Source organism: Orbicella faveolata, unplaced genomic scaffold (genome assembly GCF_042242905.1).
Source record: "Orbicella faveolata isolate gen_17 unplaced genomic scaffold, um_ofav_v1 contig_27, whole genome shotgun sequence".
Lineage (NCBI taxonomy): Eukaryota > Metazoa > Cnidaria > Anthozoa > Scleractinia > Merulinidae > Orbicella > Orbicella faveolata.
Window position 1 is genome coordinate 7,796,013 of NW_028301555.1, and position 18,381 is coordinate 7,814,393.

General features: G+C 39.6%; 1 protein-coding gene across 1 annotated transcript in view; it reads left to right on the forward strand.

The window, feature by feature from the left end:
• The first annotated feature begins 1,017 nt into the window (after positions 1-1,017).
• The window catches only part of LOC110056268 (neurobeachin-like protein 1), a 32,361-nt gene continuing 14,997 nt past the window's right edge, over positions 1,018-18,381 (forward strand). Inside the window, exons 1-23 of the mRNA XM_089296738.1 lie at positions 1,018-1,071; positions 1,187-1,454; positions 1,669-1,714; positions 2,839-3,039; positions 3,626-3,681; positions 4,800-4,840; positions 5,351-5,397; positions 5,683-5,739; positions 7,372-7,458; positions 8,096-8,194; positions 8,412-8,515; positions 10,834-10,970; positions 11,466-11,569; positions 11,989-12,090; positions 12,220-12,365; positions 12,486-12,618; positions 14,233-14,352; positions 14,792-15,059; positions 15,406-15,509; positions 16,270-16,337; positions 16,446-16,482; positions 16,840-17,000; positions 17,412-18,070. Of these exons, the coding sequence (XP_089152864.1) occupies positions 1,396-1,454; positions 1,669-1,714; positions 2,839-3,039; positions 3,626-3,681; positions 4,800-4,840; positions 5,351-5,397; positions 5,683-5,739; positions 7,372-7,458; positions 8,096-8,194; positions 8,412-8,515; positions 10,834-10,970; positions 11,466-11,569; positions 11,989-12,090; positions 12,220-12,365; positions 12,486-12,618; positions 14,233-14,352; positions 14,792-15,059; positions 15,406-15,509; positions 16,270-16,337; positions 16,446-16,482; positions 16,840-17,000; positions 17,412-18,070 (2,836 nt within the window). The 5' untranslated portion in view covers positions 1,018-1,071; positions 1,187-1,395. The remainder of the gene's footprint in view (positions 1,072-1,186; positions 1,455-1,668; positions 1,715-2,838; positions 3,040-3,625; positions 3,682-4,799; positions 4,841-5,350; positions 5,398-5,682; positions 5,740-7,371; positions 7,459-8,095; positions 8,195-8,411; positions 8,516-10,833; positions 10,971-11,465; positions 11,570-11,988; positions 12,091-12,219; positions 12,366-12,485; positions 12,619-14,232; positions 14,353-14,791; positions 15,060-15,405; positions 15,510-16,269; positions 16,338-16,445; positions 16,483-16,839; positions 17,001-17,411; positions 18,071-18,381) is intronic.

The following is an 18,381-nucleotide window of genomic DNA, read 5'->3' on the forward strand; positions in this document are numbered from 1 at the left end:
AAACACTCTTTTCAGTAACTTGTATGAATATTAGATTCCAGCTTGCAAGCATTTACAGATTGAAATCACAAAAGACAATCCGCTTATAGTGCATTGTTTGGAATCGAGTCGACTGGTCAGAGCACCTTTGTATCTTATAGTAAACGACACTATCACAACTCGATTCTCCACATGAAACTAGAAAAGAAAGCAATAAAACGGTGTAGGATGCTGGAAAAATTGAGAACAGCTTGGAGATCAGGTTCAATTTCCGTCGCTTCCGGTGTACGTTCCTTCGAGGCGCAAAAGTCATTTATCGAGCATGCGCACAACCCCAGGGGAGTACTTTACCCATGTTTGGGTACAGGGGCTACCTAATGTTAGGAAAACCCAACCTTGTTTAGGTCAAAGAAAACCTTAAGTGCCTACCCCGAGGTGGTCAACAACTCCTTTCCCATCACTTTTTTGGGATACAGGATTGGATGTAATCAGAGGATACCTATTACAACTACTGTCTTGTCCTGAAAATTATCTGAGTTTGACTGATGACCATTAAAAGATCTCGCAAACGTCTCCGATCATGGGTTACTGAACTCTACCTTATACTTTGTTTATAATAGGTTCAGACCCTGCTTACGACAGACGCATAAAATTATACACCCTGTTCAGGCAGCAAGACCAAAAACCAGGAGCTCCTGTAAAACCTAATCCCTGTTGGGTGGCATGCCCTCGGATACGCCACCCGATAAATCCCCCGGATAAACCACGGAAATGTTGGTCCCCCGGATAAACCACGGAAATGTTGGTCTATTCTTAACCTTGAGAACGAGGTTGGGTCTATCATTGCTTCCATGAATTGACAGTCGTGTATCGTGTATCCCACTCACGCCCATCAGGGACGGGCAACGAGGTACGGGAAGGTGGAGGGAGAAACGGGTATTCATATGTAAAAGTGACAGGGATGATCGTTAAGTCACGTTTTTACCTCTCAGGGGTTTAATGCCACAATCACTTACTGGAAAAACATCGCAAACTTCAAGCGCGCACGCGCACGTGGATAGATAGTTGGAAGTAAAAGAAAAGGTCGAAAAGGTATATTTTATGTGAAAGCATGTTCTTTGACAAACATAATCCATAAGTGATCGTGGGAAATCTTTCGGTACAGAGTGCTCGGTTCAATACTTAGAGAATATTGGACATTTTGCAGGAGTCCATGACCCTCTGAATAAGCTTAGTCGTGTAATAAACAGAGGTACTGGAAAATGACAACCGTTGGCAAAGGTAGCATTCGAGGCTTTATCGTCAGATCGTTCGCCCGGGTCGTCATGAATCTGGCTTCACTCCATACCCGTACCCCTACAATCAGCTAAACTTGGCACCAGTCCATACTCAGAACGCTGGAAGTGCACTTGATCAATGAAAACAAAGATGGCGGAAGAATTGGAAGAGAGATTAAGTGAGGTAGACAATAATAGGCAAGTGTTTTCAATTCCATTCTTCAGATTTCGCGAAGTTTTTTTCTGCAAATTTACATTTGTTTAGATATAGTTTCTGATTAGTCAGATGCCTCAGATTACTGAAATTGTAGGAGATACGTTTAGGGTATATTATAGCTTATTTCCTCTCTGCTGTTTATTTTACCGGAACATGCGAATTTTCAACTCTGTTGGTTTGATTTAACTGTTGCAGAACATTACTCAGCCCGGAAAAAATCTGGAGTTACCTAAATAGTGAGGTATGTTGAAAACTTTAACTTAAGTTTATAGTTGTTTATTTTAGCGTATATTGACCACTTGCCTCGCGCAAACCTGTGCAATATTTCGAGCGCTCCTAATTAAATAATTTCTTTAGTTGGCGATAGAAGGCACTTATTCCTTCCAGATTCACACCTGAATGGCTTAATAACTTGGCCATTTGTATCAAAACTGTTTAACAGTAGAAGAAATCGTTTGTTATTCTTGTTTTGAAGTTTGATATCTTTTGCTAATTTTGTCCTTCATCAAAATCAGCCATTTTAGAGGTGTGCAAAAGTGTACAACTAGTCTGTGATCAGGCTTATATTTAGATCACATGCACACAAACAGATAACTTGAAAAAGGTGAGGCTTCACTGATTTCTGCAAGTTTTTCATTTGGACCCTAGAAACTGCAGGAATCAGAAAAGAACGTCCTCAAAAAATCCAACTGTAGTGTGCAACTTTTTGAGCATGTTCCTGTTTTGGGGAGAGTTGGTGAAGGGTGGGGGCAAGAGATAACAATGCATGACTCACCAGAAGGTTGGCGAGAGTGGAACACGCTCAGGCTTAGGTATCCAGGTTCTTTGTTCTTAGCCCATCACAATCTCCTCACCGCCAATATTAATTGTACAGTAATTTCTTTTAATTGGAAGACTGCAGGGATCATGTGTACTTAAGGCATCCATGGCTGAGTGTCAATTGATACCTTTGATGAATGCCCTCAATGGACATCTCGATCAGTACTCAATCAACATCCCGATCGATACGTGGTTGAGACTTGATCAACACTTGATCAACAGTTGGTCAAGAGTTGGCTGAGTGTCGACCGACTCATATGCAACAATCTAAAATTAGTCGACTTTGGACCAAGATGTCAATGGAGTGTTGACTGAGTGTCAACTAAGGGGTGAATGGAGTTTCGATAGAGTATCAATTGAGTGTCGATTGAGGGTCCATGGACGGTCCATCAACGGTATTGATCGAGGGTATCGATTGACACTAGACTGTGGATGCCTTAAGTATACATGATCGGACTACAGGAAAGATTTAAAACATTAATTATGACATAGCTCCCTGAACATATTAAACCATAATCATTGATTATTAAATCCAACTGCTTGCAGGAATGTTCTGCGATTGACATTTCTCCAGATACTACAGACAGTCTCTTTCGATTTCTGGAAGATCACAAAGAACCGCCAAGCTCAGACAATGACTCATGCACTGTGACTCCAGAGGATCAGAAACAGCTGGAACAAGCAGTGGCATGCCTCGTCAAAATTATCCATCTTATTCATCATGCAAATTTAAGCAACCAACATCAAGTATGCAAGCTATGTGACTGATTTTCTACAAATATTTGTACATTCATGTGAAAATTCCCCATTATAATTAGTATATATAGTTTAATTGTTCAGTACTGGGTCAAGAGTCAAGTTTGAATACTGGTCGGGTTCCTTTTATCCTTTGGTTATTAGGTACTCTGGATTGGTGGAGGTGTGGTGCCCTCATGGTTAGTGCACTCGACTCTGGATTGAGCGGTCCGGGTCTGAGCCCTGGCCAGGGATGTTGTGCTGTGATCTTGGGCAAGGTACTTACTCTCATAGCACCTCTCTCCACCCAGGTGTATAAATGGGCACAGGTGAATTTAATGCTGGGGGTAACCCAGCGATGGACTAGCATCTCATCCATGGGGGAGTAGAAATATTCCTAGCAGCTTCATGTTACAGAAACCAGGATAAGCTCTGGCCTGATGGGCCAGTTAATGGCTCACATGCAGACTTAATCTTTACCTCTGGATGAGAATTTGAATTGCCTCTGTCAATACTTGTTTTTAACCTAATTGCAACTAATGTACAACTGTGCAACCTTAGGGTGAAGCTGAGTTTATTTTTTGTCAATTTTCTTTAGTTACTGGTGGATACTCCTTCGCTATTAAAGAGGTTTCTGGAAATTATGCATCTCAGGTATTTAGCATCTTGATCATTAGAACTGGACATGTGCGTGCTCTGTGTGGTGTTGTTTGGCCAGTTTAATTTAATACTCACATGTAAATATATCTTACTAGATGTTTTGGTGTGTAGTATCACTGTATATTTTTACGAGTTGTGCCGTATTTTGATGAGCCCGTAGGGCGAGTCAAAATACAAACATGGAGTAAAAATATAAAGCAATACTACATACCAAAACGTCTAATAGGAGAGTTATTATCCAACTGCTGTAGTCAACAAATTTATCAGTAAAAGAGGGAGAGTGTGACAGTTTTGCGCGCATGTGCTGACCTGTCTGGTAAACAGGTTTTCTAGCGTACAAATAACTGTACAATATCGCTGTATATTTGTACTGTTATTTGGATGGTATTCGCTGCAGTTTGATGATAAATAGAGGATATTAAATAGCAGCACAAAGATATGAATTTTATTTTTGAGTTGTAAAATTAGTATTGTACAAACGAGCATAGCATGTGAGTAAAATATTGTTTTAACTCAAGAAAATAAAATTCTGTTTTATGTTCTCACCACAGTGTAATTTTCCTTTTATTATGTAGACTAATTTATTGCTCACTATTTTCACTGAGTGTTTGCACAAACAACTGTGAAAAACGGAAAATGATGACATCGATATTCTCACAAGTGAGGAGAAAGAAAGTACACCAATTGGGTCTCAGATGCAGTCTTGTTTGAGTTTTAAGAATGTTGTATTTTCCAGAAGAACACAAGTGTCTAATAAAGTAGAATATTGTTCACATTTTACTGTTAGTAGTAATTGTTAATAACTAATTGACTATTTTATAGTATTAGTACAATTTATTGTGATAGCTGTAAATAAATATAATTCAGGTATTTTACACATAGTAGGTTTAATTCAATTTATTAAAAGTTTTAAATAGACAAGTTTAAATGGTCCAAGATGAAACATCGCAGATACTAAATTAGAGAATTTACTATTCCAGATTTGAGAACCCTTGCTAATCAGATGCTGGGGAATATGTACTTGTATTAAAAAATCTCTGCATGTTGATTAGTAGTTTAAAAAATTCACCTGTAGTAATACGGACTTTTTTCTTGTTCATGGAAATATTTAGAGATTTACGGGCTCATTTCTCCAGGAGTGTATGTATGCTTGGTGAGTGACAGTCATGTTAGCTTGTTAAGGATGAAATATTAAATTAAACTTGTACTTCAAAAGTTGTTCCACTGGAAAGTCAATAGGAGATAGTAAATAAATTAATGGCTAACTATTTTACACTACTTACACATCATGGCTGTCAAGACATGATCTACTAAGATCTACATGCTTTTAATGTGTAAGCACTTGTTGTATTACAATGATTATTATTCAAAAATATTGATAATTAAAATTCACGAGGTAAATTGTAAAAAAATGATAAATGCACTTTATAAAGATCAAAAGATAAAAAGTATTTAATTTACTTTTTATCTTTTGATCTTTGTAAAGTGCATTATATCATTTTTTGTAGAATTTTAATGTCATGAATTTTAGTTACAAATTAATATTTTTGAATAGTTATAATTATCAATCTTTAAAATATTTACTTGATACACACCTTCTAATTCCTGCTTTGTTGGGAATCCTCAGTTATCTATTAAATAAGTTTATTATTTTGTTTGCCAGATGCAATTCCCAAGATCCTAGATTTTGAAGACTCTGCAGTACTTCAGGTAACAGAAAATAACTTGCTTAAAGAAGCAGAGCCCTGTACAATTATTGCCCAACAAATGCAGAGTTGAAAATAAAATGAAAGTCTTTAGTTATGACAATGTTCGAATTCATCTCAGATTTCGTCTATCTTGGCCTAGCTTAAATTCAATATTTTGATGTAATATTTACTATCAGACATGTAGTTACTGTTATTGGGAGTGATTAATAACTAATTAAAGGATTTTTTCTTGTCAGTAAGAAAATATAATTTTTAATTAAGTTATATGGCATTTATTGTCCACTAGGCCGTGTTTGTAGGAGTTGGGTGTTTTGAAGCTATCATTTCTGCTCTGGACTATGAGGTTGGTTCTTAAGCTAATAATGCCATCTCAAATTAGGTTATGTTGCTAATATGTCTTGTAAATCATTTTGTTAGAAATACACTTCAATATTAGCAGGCATAGAATTAATATAAGTTGCAAGTTGGAGGGGTAAGAGAGGGCAGAGACATGTGGGAAGAGGAAATGTCAGTAGCACCAATGACTTTCCAAAACAGGGCTTTCAAAGTGGTTGCTTTAACTTACAATGGCATTGACAGTCTGAGAGAATGGAAACTTTCAAAGCAGGAATAATTTGTAACAAAAGTTATAGATCTATTAACCAAAAGAGGTGATAAATATTACCTGCAAATGGTAATGCTTACAAAACGAACTTGTAAATTTAAGACCGAGTTTACCAGAGGACCAGGCAGGGGTGATACATGCCATCTCTCCTTTTTGGATGAAACTTTGCCAGATTGAAGGTACTACCCAACAACTCTAAAAGACAAAGTGGGCCGGCTTTGTGATTTTTCCCTTAGGAGTTAGACCACCCCCCTTGGTTTTTTGCCCAAAATTTTGAAAATGCCTTATTGGGGGATGACATCTACCCCCCACCCTCCCTTGTACGTCCGAGGGTTATGGGATATTGCAAAGAGTTTTGCATTCATTGAGCTTCCACTGCCCTAAGTAATATTCAAAGACTTTGTTAATGACATTAACATAGAAATAACTTTAATGAACTGATTCTATAATATCTAATATTTTTAGATTTCGCCCTTGTCTCTTTGTTAAAACTAGCCTCTTGTCATGTTGTTTGAACAACTTTTATTACCAACAAATAACAGATGCCAAAAATTTTACTCTTGATTTCATCAGGCCAAGGGTGACTCTAAACCGTGATGAAATTAGTTTTGATTTAGAAAGTTGGACTTAAGCAATATTTGAGTCAGAATTTGAGCTAATTTGCCTTATAGCTAAATGTTGCATGACATGGGTAGGAAATGACATTCCTTGATTGGCACCTGTCACTTCAAATGACTTGAAATTGCTGGTGTGAACTAAGATAGGTCCAATCTTTATTTGTGTGAAATACCAATAAAATTCAATGTATTCTGTAAGCAGGAGCGATGTTTAAATTTGATCCTTATTTTAGTGACATTTTTGGGATTTTGGGCAAAAAACCAGGGGGGGTGGTCTAACTCCTAAGGGGAAAATCACAAAGCCGGCCCACTTTGTCTTTTAGAGTTGTTGGGTAGTACCTTCAATCTGGCAAAGTTTCATCCAAAAAGGAGAGATGGCATGTATCACCCCTGCCTGGTCCTCTGGTAAACTTGGTCTTAAGCCTTATTTTTTTGAAGATGCTTCTATGGATCCAATGTGAATTTGTGTGTTGTAGTGTAACTCACTACATCTGTTTATAAATTAAGTGTTTATATATTTTAAAAAGTTGTAGTAAAATGTTTTCACCTACAATCATGTACAGTAGGTTTTCAATTGAGTGTCGAAAGTAATCAGACAATTACTTTGGTTTTGGTTTTACTACAGTTTGAGATTGGCTGAGCAGCCTAATTGGTAAGTAATCGGTTTGGTTTCACTTTTACGACACTCAATTGAAAACCACTCTAATAAAACACATGCATTAGAAACCAGTTGTATTACTCCTCTTTTGAACAGTGCCAAAGTGCAGACATACAGAACACCTTGTACAAGAGTTGTGTGCTGGCAATACAGAGAATCATGCTTGCATCACCAGCTGCTAAGGTATCTGACAAACAGAACCTTCTTAAACCTAGTGATGACTAAGTAGCCTACTAATTTTGACAGTTCTTAAGTCTTTTTAGTGGGTAGTGACTAGGTGTACATCTTCCAAGCTTGTCTAAGACTAGCTATGTTTGTATAGCATACTTCCCAGGGATGAAATAGTCTGTCACAAGTTACCCACGACATTTTTGCCCAACCTATCATAATCAGTGGCAGATTCAGACCTTGAGCTAAGGGTGGGGCCGGTTTCTTTTTTGCTTGCCCTGCGGGCTTTTCTTCCTTCTGTGATTTTTCCTTTTTTTACCCAAAATAAGGAGGGCCCCTCCCCTAGATCCATCACTGATCATGGTCAGTTGTACCCATTTTGTATACGTATGTCTATGTACACCTCTGTAGTAAAGTAAAGATTTTTGGCTAAGGACACAGCAACGCCATCCGAGGGCAGTATGCAGGGTTCAAGCACTGATGATCAAATCAAGTGTAAAAGGTTTTCCTTTGTGTACTCAATTCTTTCCGTACACAAAAAAAGGTCTGAGATCTGACACCAGATATTCCATGCAGAAGACAAAGCTGCTTTGTAGCTACATGTATAATCGCAAAACTGGTTCAACTTAATTTGTTGTTTGGTTTCTTCCAGGAAGTGTTCAAAGATAGTGTGAGCTTTGAAAAGTTTTGCAGTTATCTCCAAAGACTTCAGTCACCATCTAGAGAATTCATTCAGCTGCTGTTTGATTGGGTAGGTATTTCTAAATTTGCAGTTGGATTAATATCAAATTGAATATTATTAAATCATATAATGTTGACATTATCCTGTTAAGTGTGCAGTCATTACTACGTGGAAAAGCAATTCAGTGTAAAGTTGTGAAGAATGAATGTGTATAATCATTATATATTTTTTTAACTATCAGCTCTTCATAAGATTTGTTTTTTTTGTTTTTTTGTCTTCTGTGCAGGTGGTAGAAGGTGTGTACACTGAAGAAAATAAAGTGATCAACAATGTGGATGTTATCCTGCTTATTCTTAATTGGGTTCCTTCTTTATCAGTGGACAACAAAAGGTAAATTTGTGGTGCTGTCAGTTCTAACAGTAAGATGTAATAATCTTTCTTGTTGCCTAGCATTGTAGAACTCCAGCGAGTTGGAAGGGCTGGAAATCTTAGCACACATTGCGTGCCTCAGTGTTACCCCAGAGTTATACAATTTACAATACTTTCTGAAATGTGCAATTATTTCATTTTAATTTTAGCTTTCTGTTGTGTCTGAAACTTAATTTCTAAAGAGACTGAAAACATTTTTTTGAGAGTGTTTGGTACCTTTTGTTAGCTGAAGATGCAGTTCTTCTGTGGTAAGAGACTACAATTATTGTTCAGACTTGGGAAAGAAATATTATATTTTCAAAAACTGCGTAGCTGCGGTATTCTCTTTTTTGTTCAGCACTAAAATAATTTACTGACTTCATATATGCATGCTCTGCCAGGTAAGTTAAGTTAAAACTTTGTAAGCTGTTGGGTTAAAGTGCACCTAACCCGAAAAATTTTTTTTCGGTAGAACGAATCTACTTATTATTTGAAATAGTTCTGTGAAAAAATTTTTGGATTCCCTTAAATCCTCGATTTTCTGTGCCACGACGAAATCTCGAAAATAGCTCCAAAACACCGCCATTTTGTTTCACGACCGAGTTTGAGGAGAATGGGTCCAGCGGCTCTTGTGACGTCTACCCAGGAAGGTTGGATATCTCATTTCCTCTCATTTCCTTCAGGATGGTGCAATACACATTCGAAAAGTGCGCAGAAACGCCTTCCAGAGGTGCTATCGGCTGTTGCAGCAATATTCCAGATTTAAAGAAAGATATACTGTACAATTTACTGACGATGATCGGCTAATGGTGCAATAAAGACGTAAACGATGGTTGATTTTGTCGAACCGAAACAAGCGAACTGAATCTGTGAGAACCATTGAAGAACTCTCACTGGAATTTGTTCCGCAGACTTTCGAACGCTATTTCCATAAATTTTCTGCTTAAAGCTAACCAGCAATTTGTAGAAATACCACCGACAACCTATATCTTCCAATCCCGCAGTATTTATAACATAACCGGCAAAGTTGTGTGATCCGGTCATGATCAAGAAGCGTTATACTGATATGTAAATAGATCGCAACTGTACGCCGCTAACCAACACTTATTTCTCTTTCGATTTAGATGAAAGTCGAAGATTAATCCTCTAGAATTACATGATAACAAAATTGTTAGACTCACAGAGTTTTTCGAAGGTTTAGAAATCAGCAGTGTGACAAAGATTCTGTGCAATAGCGCCGAAAATATGACCGCGTAACATTATCTGCGGACCCCTTAGGGAACACATCCTTTTCGCTTATCCGACGAATTTCACTGCAAACTTTGAGAACAATTTACATTGGTTATTTGGAGTTACGACTTAAAACGTGTGACAATGTGAAATCGGTAATTGTATGAAATGTTTCCTTCCGCCTTGCTTCCCGCAGCTTCAAAAATACAGGTCCAAACAATACAATTTTCAATCGATCGAAGCCAATGTTTTGGAGGTCATCAAGTCTCGAAAACTGCAACACGTACGTCGCTCTTATAAACATGAAGCATTCAACTGAAAGTAAAACACAAACTGGATTTAACAGAACCTTGACAAAATACATTCTCGGTAAGGACAAATGTAAACGGGCTATAAACACGCGTGGGAATCTTATGTTTAGTTGACGAAATTACCATCCAAAGCAGTCCTTGAGTTTTCTTTCCTGCTGTTCGTTTGCCTGCTCCTCCACTTCGTATCTAACTTTCCATTCCTAATATACAAGCAGCTCGTCCGCAAAGACGTCTTCCCCGTCGTCGCTTGAAATATTGTAAATTGCTCTCAAAGCTCTAAGCAGTGAGTTCAGAGTTGTCGAACGTGCTCGATCGAAGTTTATTTCGGAGCCTTTCGAATCGAAACTTAACTCTGACTCCAGTGACGAAAAAGAAATGATTCTGAGACAAAACTTGGACGTTTTAGTCCCAAAATACATCGGAACGATTAGTTTTGCATTCTATTTTCTCGAGCAAATACAGTGAGTTGACTGAGGCGCTATTGTGTTTGGTTCCTGGGTAGACGTCATCAGGTACCGCCGCCCCAGACTCCCTAAAACGCGGTCGTGAAACACTTAATCGCGACTTTGAAAGGGCATAGAAAATCGAGGATTCAACCAAATTCAAAAATTTCTTTGCCCAAATGCTTCAAATAAAGTCTAGATTTGTTTTAGCGAAAAAAAAATTTGGGGGTTAGGTGCACTTTAATTAAAGAGCTGTCTGTTTTATGTATTGTTTCTAATAAGCCATTGACTGTTGTTTGTATATTTTTCATAATAGAAAGGTGACAGAATCTACCAGACACTTGTGCAAGTTTTCTATGCATAATGCTATGTTATGTAGCACGAGTGGTGTGTTCAGTAAAGTTGTGATGCTTTTGGAATCTGAGGCACAGAACATTGACATCACCTGGGCAGGTACTCTCCATTGACTACAGTGTATCTACAACTGTTTACAAGCTTCATGGCACAGTAGCTACTAGGGTGCAGGGGTGCCGCAGTCATGATAGCGCTCACCTCCTTTCAATGTGTCAGTTGTCCTCGCTCCTCAAAAACCAACACTCTAAATTCTTATTCAATCTTGGTGCACAAACACTTCAGAACAAGTTCATTAAAGCTTTTCCATGTTTTGTGGGTGAATAAATTACATTTAATTTCCCTTCCACATTTTCTCACATTGCGTTTCTGTAGCTGGTACATATAGCTGGTACCTAATTTAGCTTTCAATGGTGCTGTTTTCCAAATTAATAAATAAATAAGGAATATTAGCCAAGGGAACAGTGTACTGTCTTGGACCGGCTGGTAATCTGTGGCAAGCTCCTGGATCACAGGATACCCAACCTTTGTAATTACTTATAGCAATAAATGTTTCTTATCAGTGTCACTAATCATGTTGTAAATACTCTCTTTTAGAGTCCCTGATTGGTATGCTGGAAGCCATTGGTGCCCATTCTGTGACATCATGTGAACTCAAACAGATGATTGGTCTCTTCACGCCTCTTGAGAATGGCACACAGGTTATTGACTAGTGTACTCCTGTCTGTGAAATTCTGTACCGTCAAACTTCTCCTTACAGAGGCATCCATAACATGGACACCTCTATATTAAGGACTGGATAGTTAGCTTAGTCCCACCAAAACCAGAATTCATATATTGATCTCTTCCTGTATAATACACCCATGTCTATAACAAGGACACTCTATGTCTGCCTCTTTTGTGTCCATATTAAAGAGGTTCGACTTTATTTCTTGGTCAAGCAATCAACCTTGATTACTTCCCCCAGAGTACAAGACACTGACTAAACATGTGTCACAACTGACTGTCTATTTAAAGAAAACTTGCTACCCTCATTCAGACAATTTTACTAGACAAATGGCTGACACTCAAAGTGTTCAAACCTTTTAAATACTAATCTAGTTTTATTCCTGATCGACAGATTCCTTTTGCTCACAGACTTCTCCAAGCTCTTGTGAAAATGTCATTTAGTAGTAGCCGCTTGAGAGCAAAACATTTCTTTGACCTACACCACCCCTCTGCGGTGAGTATTGCCATTTGCAAGGTTAACTTTTTTCAAACCTCTGGAAGTTTCATATCCGGACTTTTAGAGCAGTACGGGCCACTATTGCACATTGAATGATTAAGATATTTTTTTATTTGTTTTCTTCAGGGTATCTCAGTTCCAGGAATCCAAAAATGGCCTGGAAATAGTTTTACATTCCATGCCTGGGTTTGCCTGGATCCAGTTGAAATCAAAGAAAGGAGCAATTTAAGCATGGAAAGAAAGATATTTCACTATCGGCGAAATCTTTACAGGCAAGACATTGAAATCAATTCACAATAGCACGATTTTCTTGCAGGGAACACCTTCGCTTAACAAATTGATTTTATTGAAATCAAGTCTCGAAAGAGCTTACTTTGTTTTCATCTTCACAGCTTTTTTACCACTTCTGGAGTTGGTTTAGAGGCGTTTTTTTCCTCAACTGGGCATCTAGTTGTGGCAGTGTGCAACAGAAAGGAATACATGACTGTGACTGTACCAGTTTGTCAGCTGTGTGACCAAACCTGGGTATGTTCTCTATAGATCTTTGTTTCTCTCGTATTGATAATACAGCTGAGTTGGATTACTTCAGAAGATGGGGCCGGGCTCACCTGAGTGAATATAGTGGAATATCAAGTTTTATACGTGTATCTGGCCACGAACCTGAGACAAGAAATGCGTTGGTATTACCGTTGGCTGTATTGAAGAGTTCTCAAATTGAAAAAAAAAATTGTCCGACAGACCTTTTGTTTGGACCAAATGAAAGTGGTTCTCTCAGCGAGGTGGTCGTAATCGGGATAACACAGTGCCTTGGGCCCCGTCCACACTACGGCGGAGAACTTTGAAAACGTAGCTTTATTTCTACGGTTAGGCCTACCTACCGTCCACACTAATCCGTCCCAGAAACGGAGCATTTTGAAAACGCTCTCCACACCGGAGGAATTTAAAAACGCCGGCTTTGCGTCTTAGTGTGGACGGAAGACATTTTGAAAACTGAGCTTTTCGAAAACGATGACGTCACGATAATCACGTGATTTCCCTGACCGAGTTTTCCTCAAACACAAATTCAAAACGACCGGTGATTATTGCGTTTTCAAATTTCTCCGGCGTAGTGTAGTCGGAAAACGTGGTATGCGTTTTCAGAGTGAAACCTCCGTTTTCAAATTTCTTCGGCTCGTTGTGGACGTGGTCCGACTAACAGTACTCTGCGCATTAATTATGTCAATGAGCCTTACCCTTGGCCGGGTCAGATGCAGCCGTGAGTTTTGTGATAAGTCTTTGGAACAGGGGAGAGCTGCTCGAGACTCATAAACAAAGAAGACGCGGAGTTCATTGAATTTGTGCTGACATTTTTGTAACTGGATCTTTTTTGGGGTAACCCGAAAACACTGACCCTTGGTCCGCGGACCCCCACTACGGACCGGGTCCGCGGACTACCTATGGACCGGTCCATGGACTACCCCTACGGACCCCCTCTATACGGACCACCCCAAAATAGTGTAAAAATAATAAATAAAGATTTCACTTATGGGTTGTCTGATAGATTATTCATGTCGGTGATTTTTCAAGTGTTACACTGTGCGAATGTAACAGACCCTCCCCCAAAAACATATGCCTAAAAGCTGTTTTCAGCGTAAGGAGATGCCGATGGTAAGAAGGAAAGTTCTTACCTTCCTTTCCTAGCTCAATCTGGCTATGAAAGATATATTTTTAGGCCTTGTATTCTTGTTTGTATCTGTTATTCCGCTGAGCAAATTGTGAAGCCTGGAACGAGTTCACGAATCCACGGGAGAATGGGCTGAACAATGACAGAGGGGAAAAAGCACAAATTTCGAGGCTTCCCGGAGGCTTCCCCGTCTTTCATATACTTTATGGCGACAGCAACGGAAATGGCAATGTGTAATGATAGAAATTGCGCCCGAGCCTGAATCCAGGTCTGTTACATTTCCACAATGTAACGTTCGAAATTTCGCCGTCACGAGTAATCTATTAGACAACCCGCAACTGAAATATTTATTTATTATTTTTATTCTATTTTGTGGGGTGGTCCGCAGAGGGGGTCCGTAGGGGTAGTCCGTGGACCGGTCTATAGGCAGTGTTTTCGGGTTACCCTCTTTTTTGTTCTCTCTACATTTTCTGTAGCATTCTGTTGCGATTGCGCATCTTCCTTCCCGTCGTCCTTTTGGTCAGAGCACAGTGTCTGTGTATGTTGATGGTGCACTCATGATCAATTGTCCAATGAAGTTCCCTTCTCTCTCAGAGGTAAACACCAACAGTTATTAATACATGAAATATCTTTACCGTTGTTTGGTAGGAGCAAGTTAATTGACGTGGAAAGAATTGCTGTAAAAGCTTTGTTAAACTCGCAGGCCGGTCCAAGAAAATTTCTCAGTGAACCGTTGAAGATGCATTAAAAACAAGCTTTTTACGTTTCGAGGGCTGTCTTGTCCTACATAAAAGAGTTGAAAGCAGTTCCCACAAATTTCAGTGTTGTTCGCCACTTTTAAAGTAGCGAATCACCAGTTAAAAGTGGTGATTAGGTGGTAGGTAAAGACAAACAGATTTTATTTACGTATGCGTGGAAAATCAGTTGACCCGATGCGCTAATGTTACATTCAATTCTTTCTACTTTTTGCGCCTCTTCTATGAGAAAGATTCCCGCGAGAATCCCAGCTTTTTTATACGTCTGCTGTTGTTTTAGGATCTCGCAAGTTGTCAAATTGGATCTGGTGACCTGCAGACCATCTGTACACCAAAAGACCTAGAGGACACTAAAAGCGCTCCCCGAAAGTTTACGTTCTCTTTTCCAGGGTTATCTGAGACCGTTTCACCCCACTGTGCCACCATCGCTGCTGGGTCACAGGATTATGTGTGGGGCATCCCAACATCTCTGCAGGGGCAGTTAGGCCCCGTATGTGTGTTCAGTGAAGGACTCCAGGAGAATTACATCACTGCGTTACATGCTGCAGGTAGGTCTTTCCACGTGATTTCAAGATTTACGAGTTCGTGATCGGTCTGGATTTCCCCGGTCTTAACCACCCTTGTTGTTAACATAATTACGTTGGCGAAGGGGCGATGTCACGGATCTTAGGCAATCTTAAGGGGAACACTCGACCTCTGGGTGCAGTCTTTTATTACGTCATGCGCAACCAACATTTTTTTTAATGGTAGGTGTGTTAGTTGGTTGTTTGCAAATGGTTGGTGTGTCTGTGACTTGTCGCCTGACTCACCAGAAGTCTGGAATGACGGTGGGAGGCCTGTGGGTTGGTTGGTTACTCTAGTCATCAAAACTAGTATATCTTGCTCTTATTTCAGGCCCAAATAATCTTAACCTGTTTCAGCCAGTTGATCCGGCCAGCTCTACACAGTCTGCTCTTAATGACTTATCTCTTAAACTGGTTCTTTTCTACAATTCAAAGGTGAGTATACCAAAGGACATTACTTGGTTCCACTGTAATGCCATCTAGCTGAAGGCTTAATTGTTAGTGTATAAGGCTCTAGATTTACTTGTTGTAGAGTTCGTGCTCTGGCCTGAGTCATTATGTCGTGTTCTTGGACAACTTGAGACAGTTAGGTCGTGTTCTATTGGGATCAACCGTTTATGGTTGGTTGGGTTTTTTCGTGTTCTATTGGGAAAAACCGTTTTCGTTTGGTTTGGTTGATCAACTTTTTCAACCGGCCTCAAACCAGGTTGAAACTGTTGAAAAAACATTTATGTGATTATGTGTAAAGGGTTGTCTAGAGAATAATGGACAAGGGATCTTAGGGAGATATCACACGAAATCAAGAGAATTAGAAAATTACAAACGTCACGTTTTTGTAAACCGCAGCTCTGGGTTTCTAAGCTGAACTAACAGGTGCTTCATGGAAAATGAGCCCACCCTTTTAGGAGAGAAGCGAAACTTGTGGAGCACAAGCTAGCATGGAAGAGATACTCACTAGGCCAGCAAACATGTAATACTTAGACAATTGAGAAGACGTCGTAACTGTTTATAGGCTGCACACTGGAAGCCGAAAGCTTACGTTGAAAAGAAAATTCTTAACCAGAGAACGTTTTTCTTAAGATGATTTGTAATCCTGGTTACTCTTCCATTTTTAATTCGCGAATTGCGATAGCAAATTACGAGTTGTAGTGGGTGTTTAGATTATTAGACATGACTCACTGTTGTTTGATTTCAGGCTGGTCGTGATCACATGTGCAGTGATTTGACGCCGGTACAACCAGGACGAGTTCAACTAGATGGCAGGTAAGTTGGATATCTTTTCTTAATATGTGACTGCGCTTTTAAATGAAAAACTCCTTACTCACAGTTATGACTTCAGTATTTCCTGTGCCATTTTTCTCTCCTACACAGGTTAACTGGTCATAGATGTACCACCTGGGACATGAAGGTATAGAAGACTTTGTTATCAAAAAACATATCAAAAAACATTATTTTCTACTTCTAGTTCAAAACCTTATCACTTCATGCTACTCCTTCGAGATCTTGGGTGCGTTCTGCCAGTGTGAGCCTGTAGTCATACCGTCGACCACCTCTCTACAGCGTCCACATATTTTCGCCCCAGTTGAGAGATTTATTCTTATTTTAACCTCCAAACAATGGCCACCTCTCCACAATGGCCAGTAAACTCTGCCTCCAGTGTGGCTGTTGTAGAGAGGTTCGACTGTATTATGTAGAACGCCGGAAGCCTTCATTTTGGTAAATGTTCAATTTGTTCCAATCAGTGGGGTTTTTTTTTTATTTTCAGGACGTTCTTCGCTGTATCGGTGGCATGAAGATATTTTTGCCGTTGTTGGAGCAGATCTCAAATTTTGAGCCACCGAAGCCTTCACGTATCGACAGCAGTGAACAACTGGAAGTGTTTGATTTGGAGCAGTCAGAAGCGAAAACGGGAGATGCCATTGAAAGGTACATCCAAGCTTCAAAAAACTTCTTCTGATTGTTTAGTTTTTATGTCTCATTTTCGACCTTGTTTTCTTCTCAGACGACCATAAAGAGAGAGAAATCTTACCTTTGAACTTTTCAGTTTTGAACTACAAATCAAGAGGTTTTGATTGAGCTAAGCGAGGGTCTACTGAGTTGTGTAGGGCAAGACACTTTACTCTCACTGTGCCTTTCTCAGCCAAAGTGTATAACTCTGTAAATTATGGCTTATTGATGGGAGCAGTCAAGCAAAATAGGGGAGGGTGGATTCTGCGATTTACTAGCATCCCTTCCTAGTCGCCTCACGTTACGGAAGCTCTCCAGGAGCGTTTTAACGGTCTGTTAACTTGTAGTCTCTCGTCTTCTGATCTTGTGATGTCTGTCAATTTGTTTAAGGCACCTCAGCTCCGGTTCAGAAGCAGAATCCACCCAATCAGAGACAATTGAGCCCGCAAACAGTTGGCCCAGCGGCTCTGCTAGTGCTAGCCCTCCGTGTGCAGAACCGGAAGAGGAATGGGTCTACATCAACGATAACTACGACCTTCGATTTTACAAGAAGGAAATTTACAGACTCTGCAAGTCACGCAACTGTAATGGCGTTGCATTGTTCATGTTTTTACTTTTAAGTATTTTGAAAGGACACGACGTAAAGGACGAAGAATTTGCAGAAACGCTTTGTTACGTCGGTAGCATATTACGAAACATGGACGTTAAGCTCATAAACGTTCAAGTATTGAGATCGTTACAAGCACTGGTGGAATGCGTGACGAACGAGACTGTGTTACAAAGTGTTTTCGAGAATTTGTTATTTGATTTCCGCATTTGGAGCTCTAGTGAATTTAACGTGAGGATCGGACACATTCAATTCATATCCACGCAGATCAAAGATTCTCCGCAGATTTTTCGTACGGAATACGGTGTGAGATTTTTTCTTGATGTAATCACTCAATACTATGCAGAGAATTCACAGATGGGTAATTCCGCTGGCCGGAACCGAGAGAATGAAGTACAGCTGACTCAGGAGGAAGTAAAGATTATCAGAGCGTCGTTGTTAGGTTTGTTTACCATGGAAGCGTATATCTTAACGACTGTAACAGAGACATTTTTGAGGCCCATTCAAAGTTATAGGTGGTTTGCAACCATTCCCGAGAGATTCAAATGACAAAGACCCTGGCATCCACCTTGGATGACAGAAACAATGGTTATCCAACATGGTGGCGATGACGTCAGTTGCAATTAACGATCTATAGTCCCAAAACAAAGACAGTCACGTGGCTCAGTCACGGTTACATTTCCAATTTCCATAGCGATGACGTAGCGCTACAGAGATCCGTTCAGTGGCCCTGATTGGTTGTTGCTTGCGCAT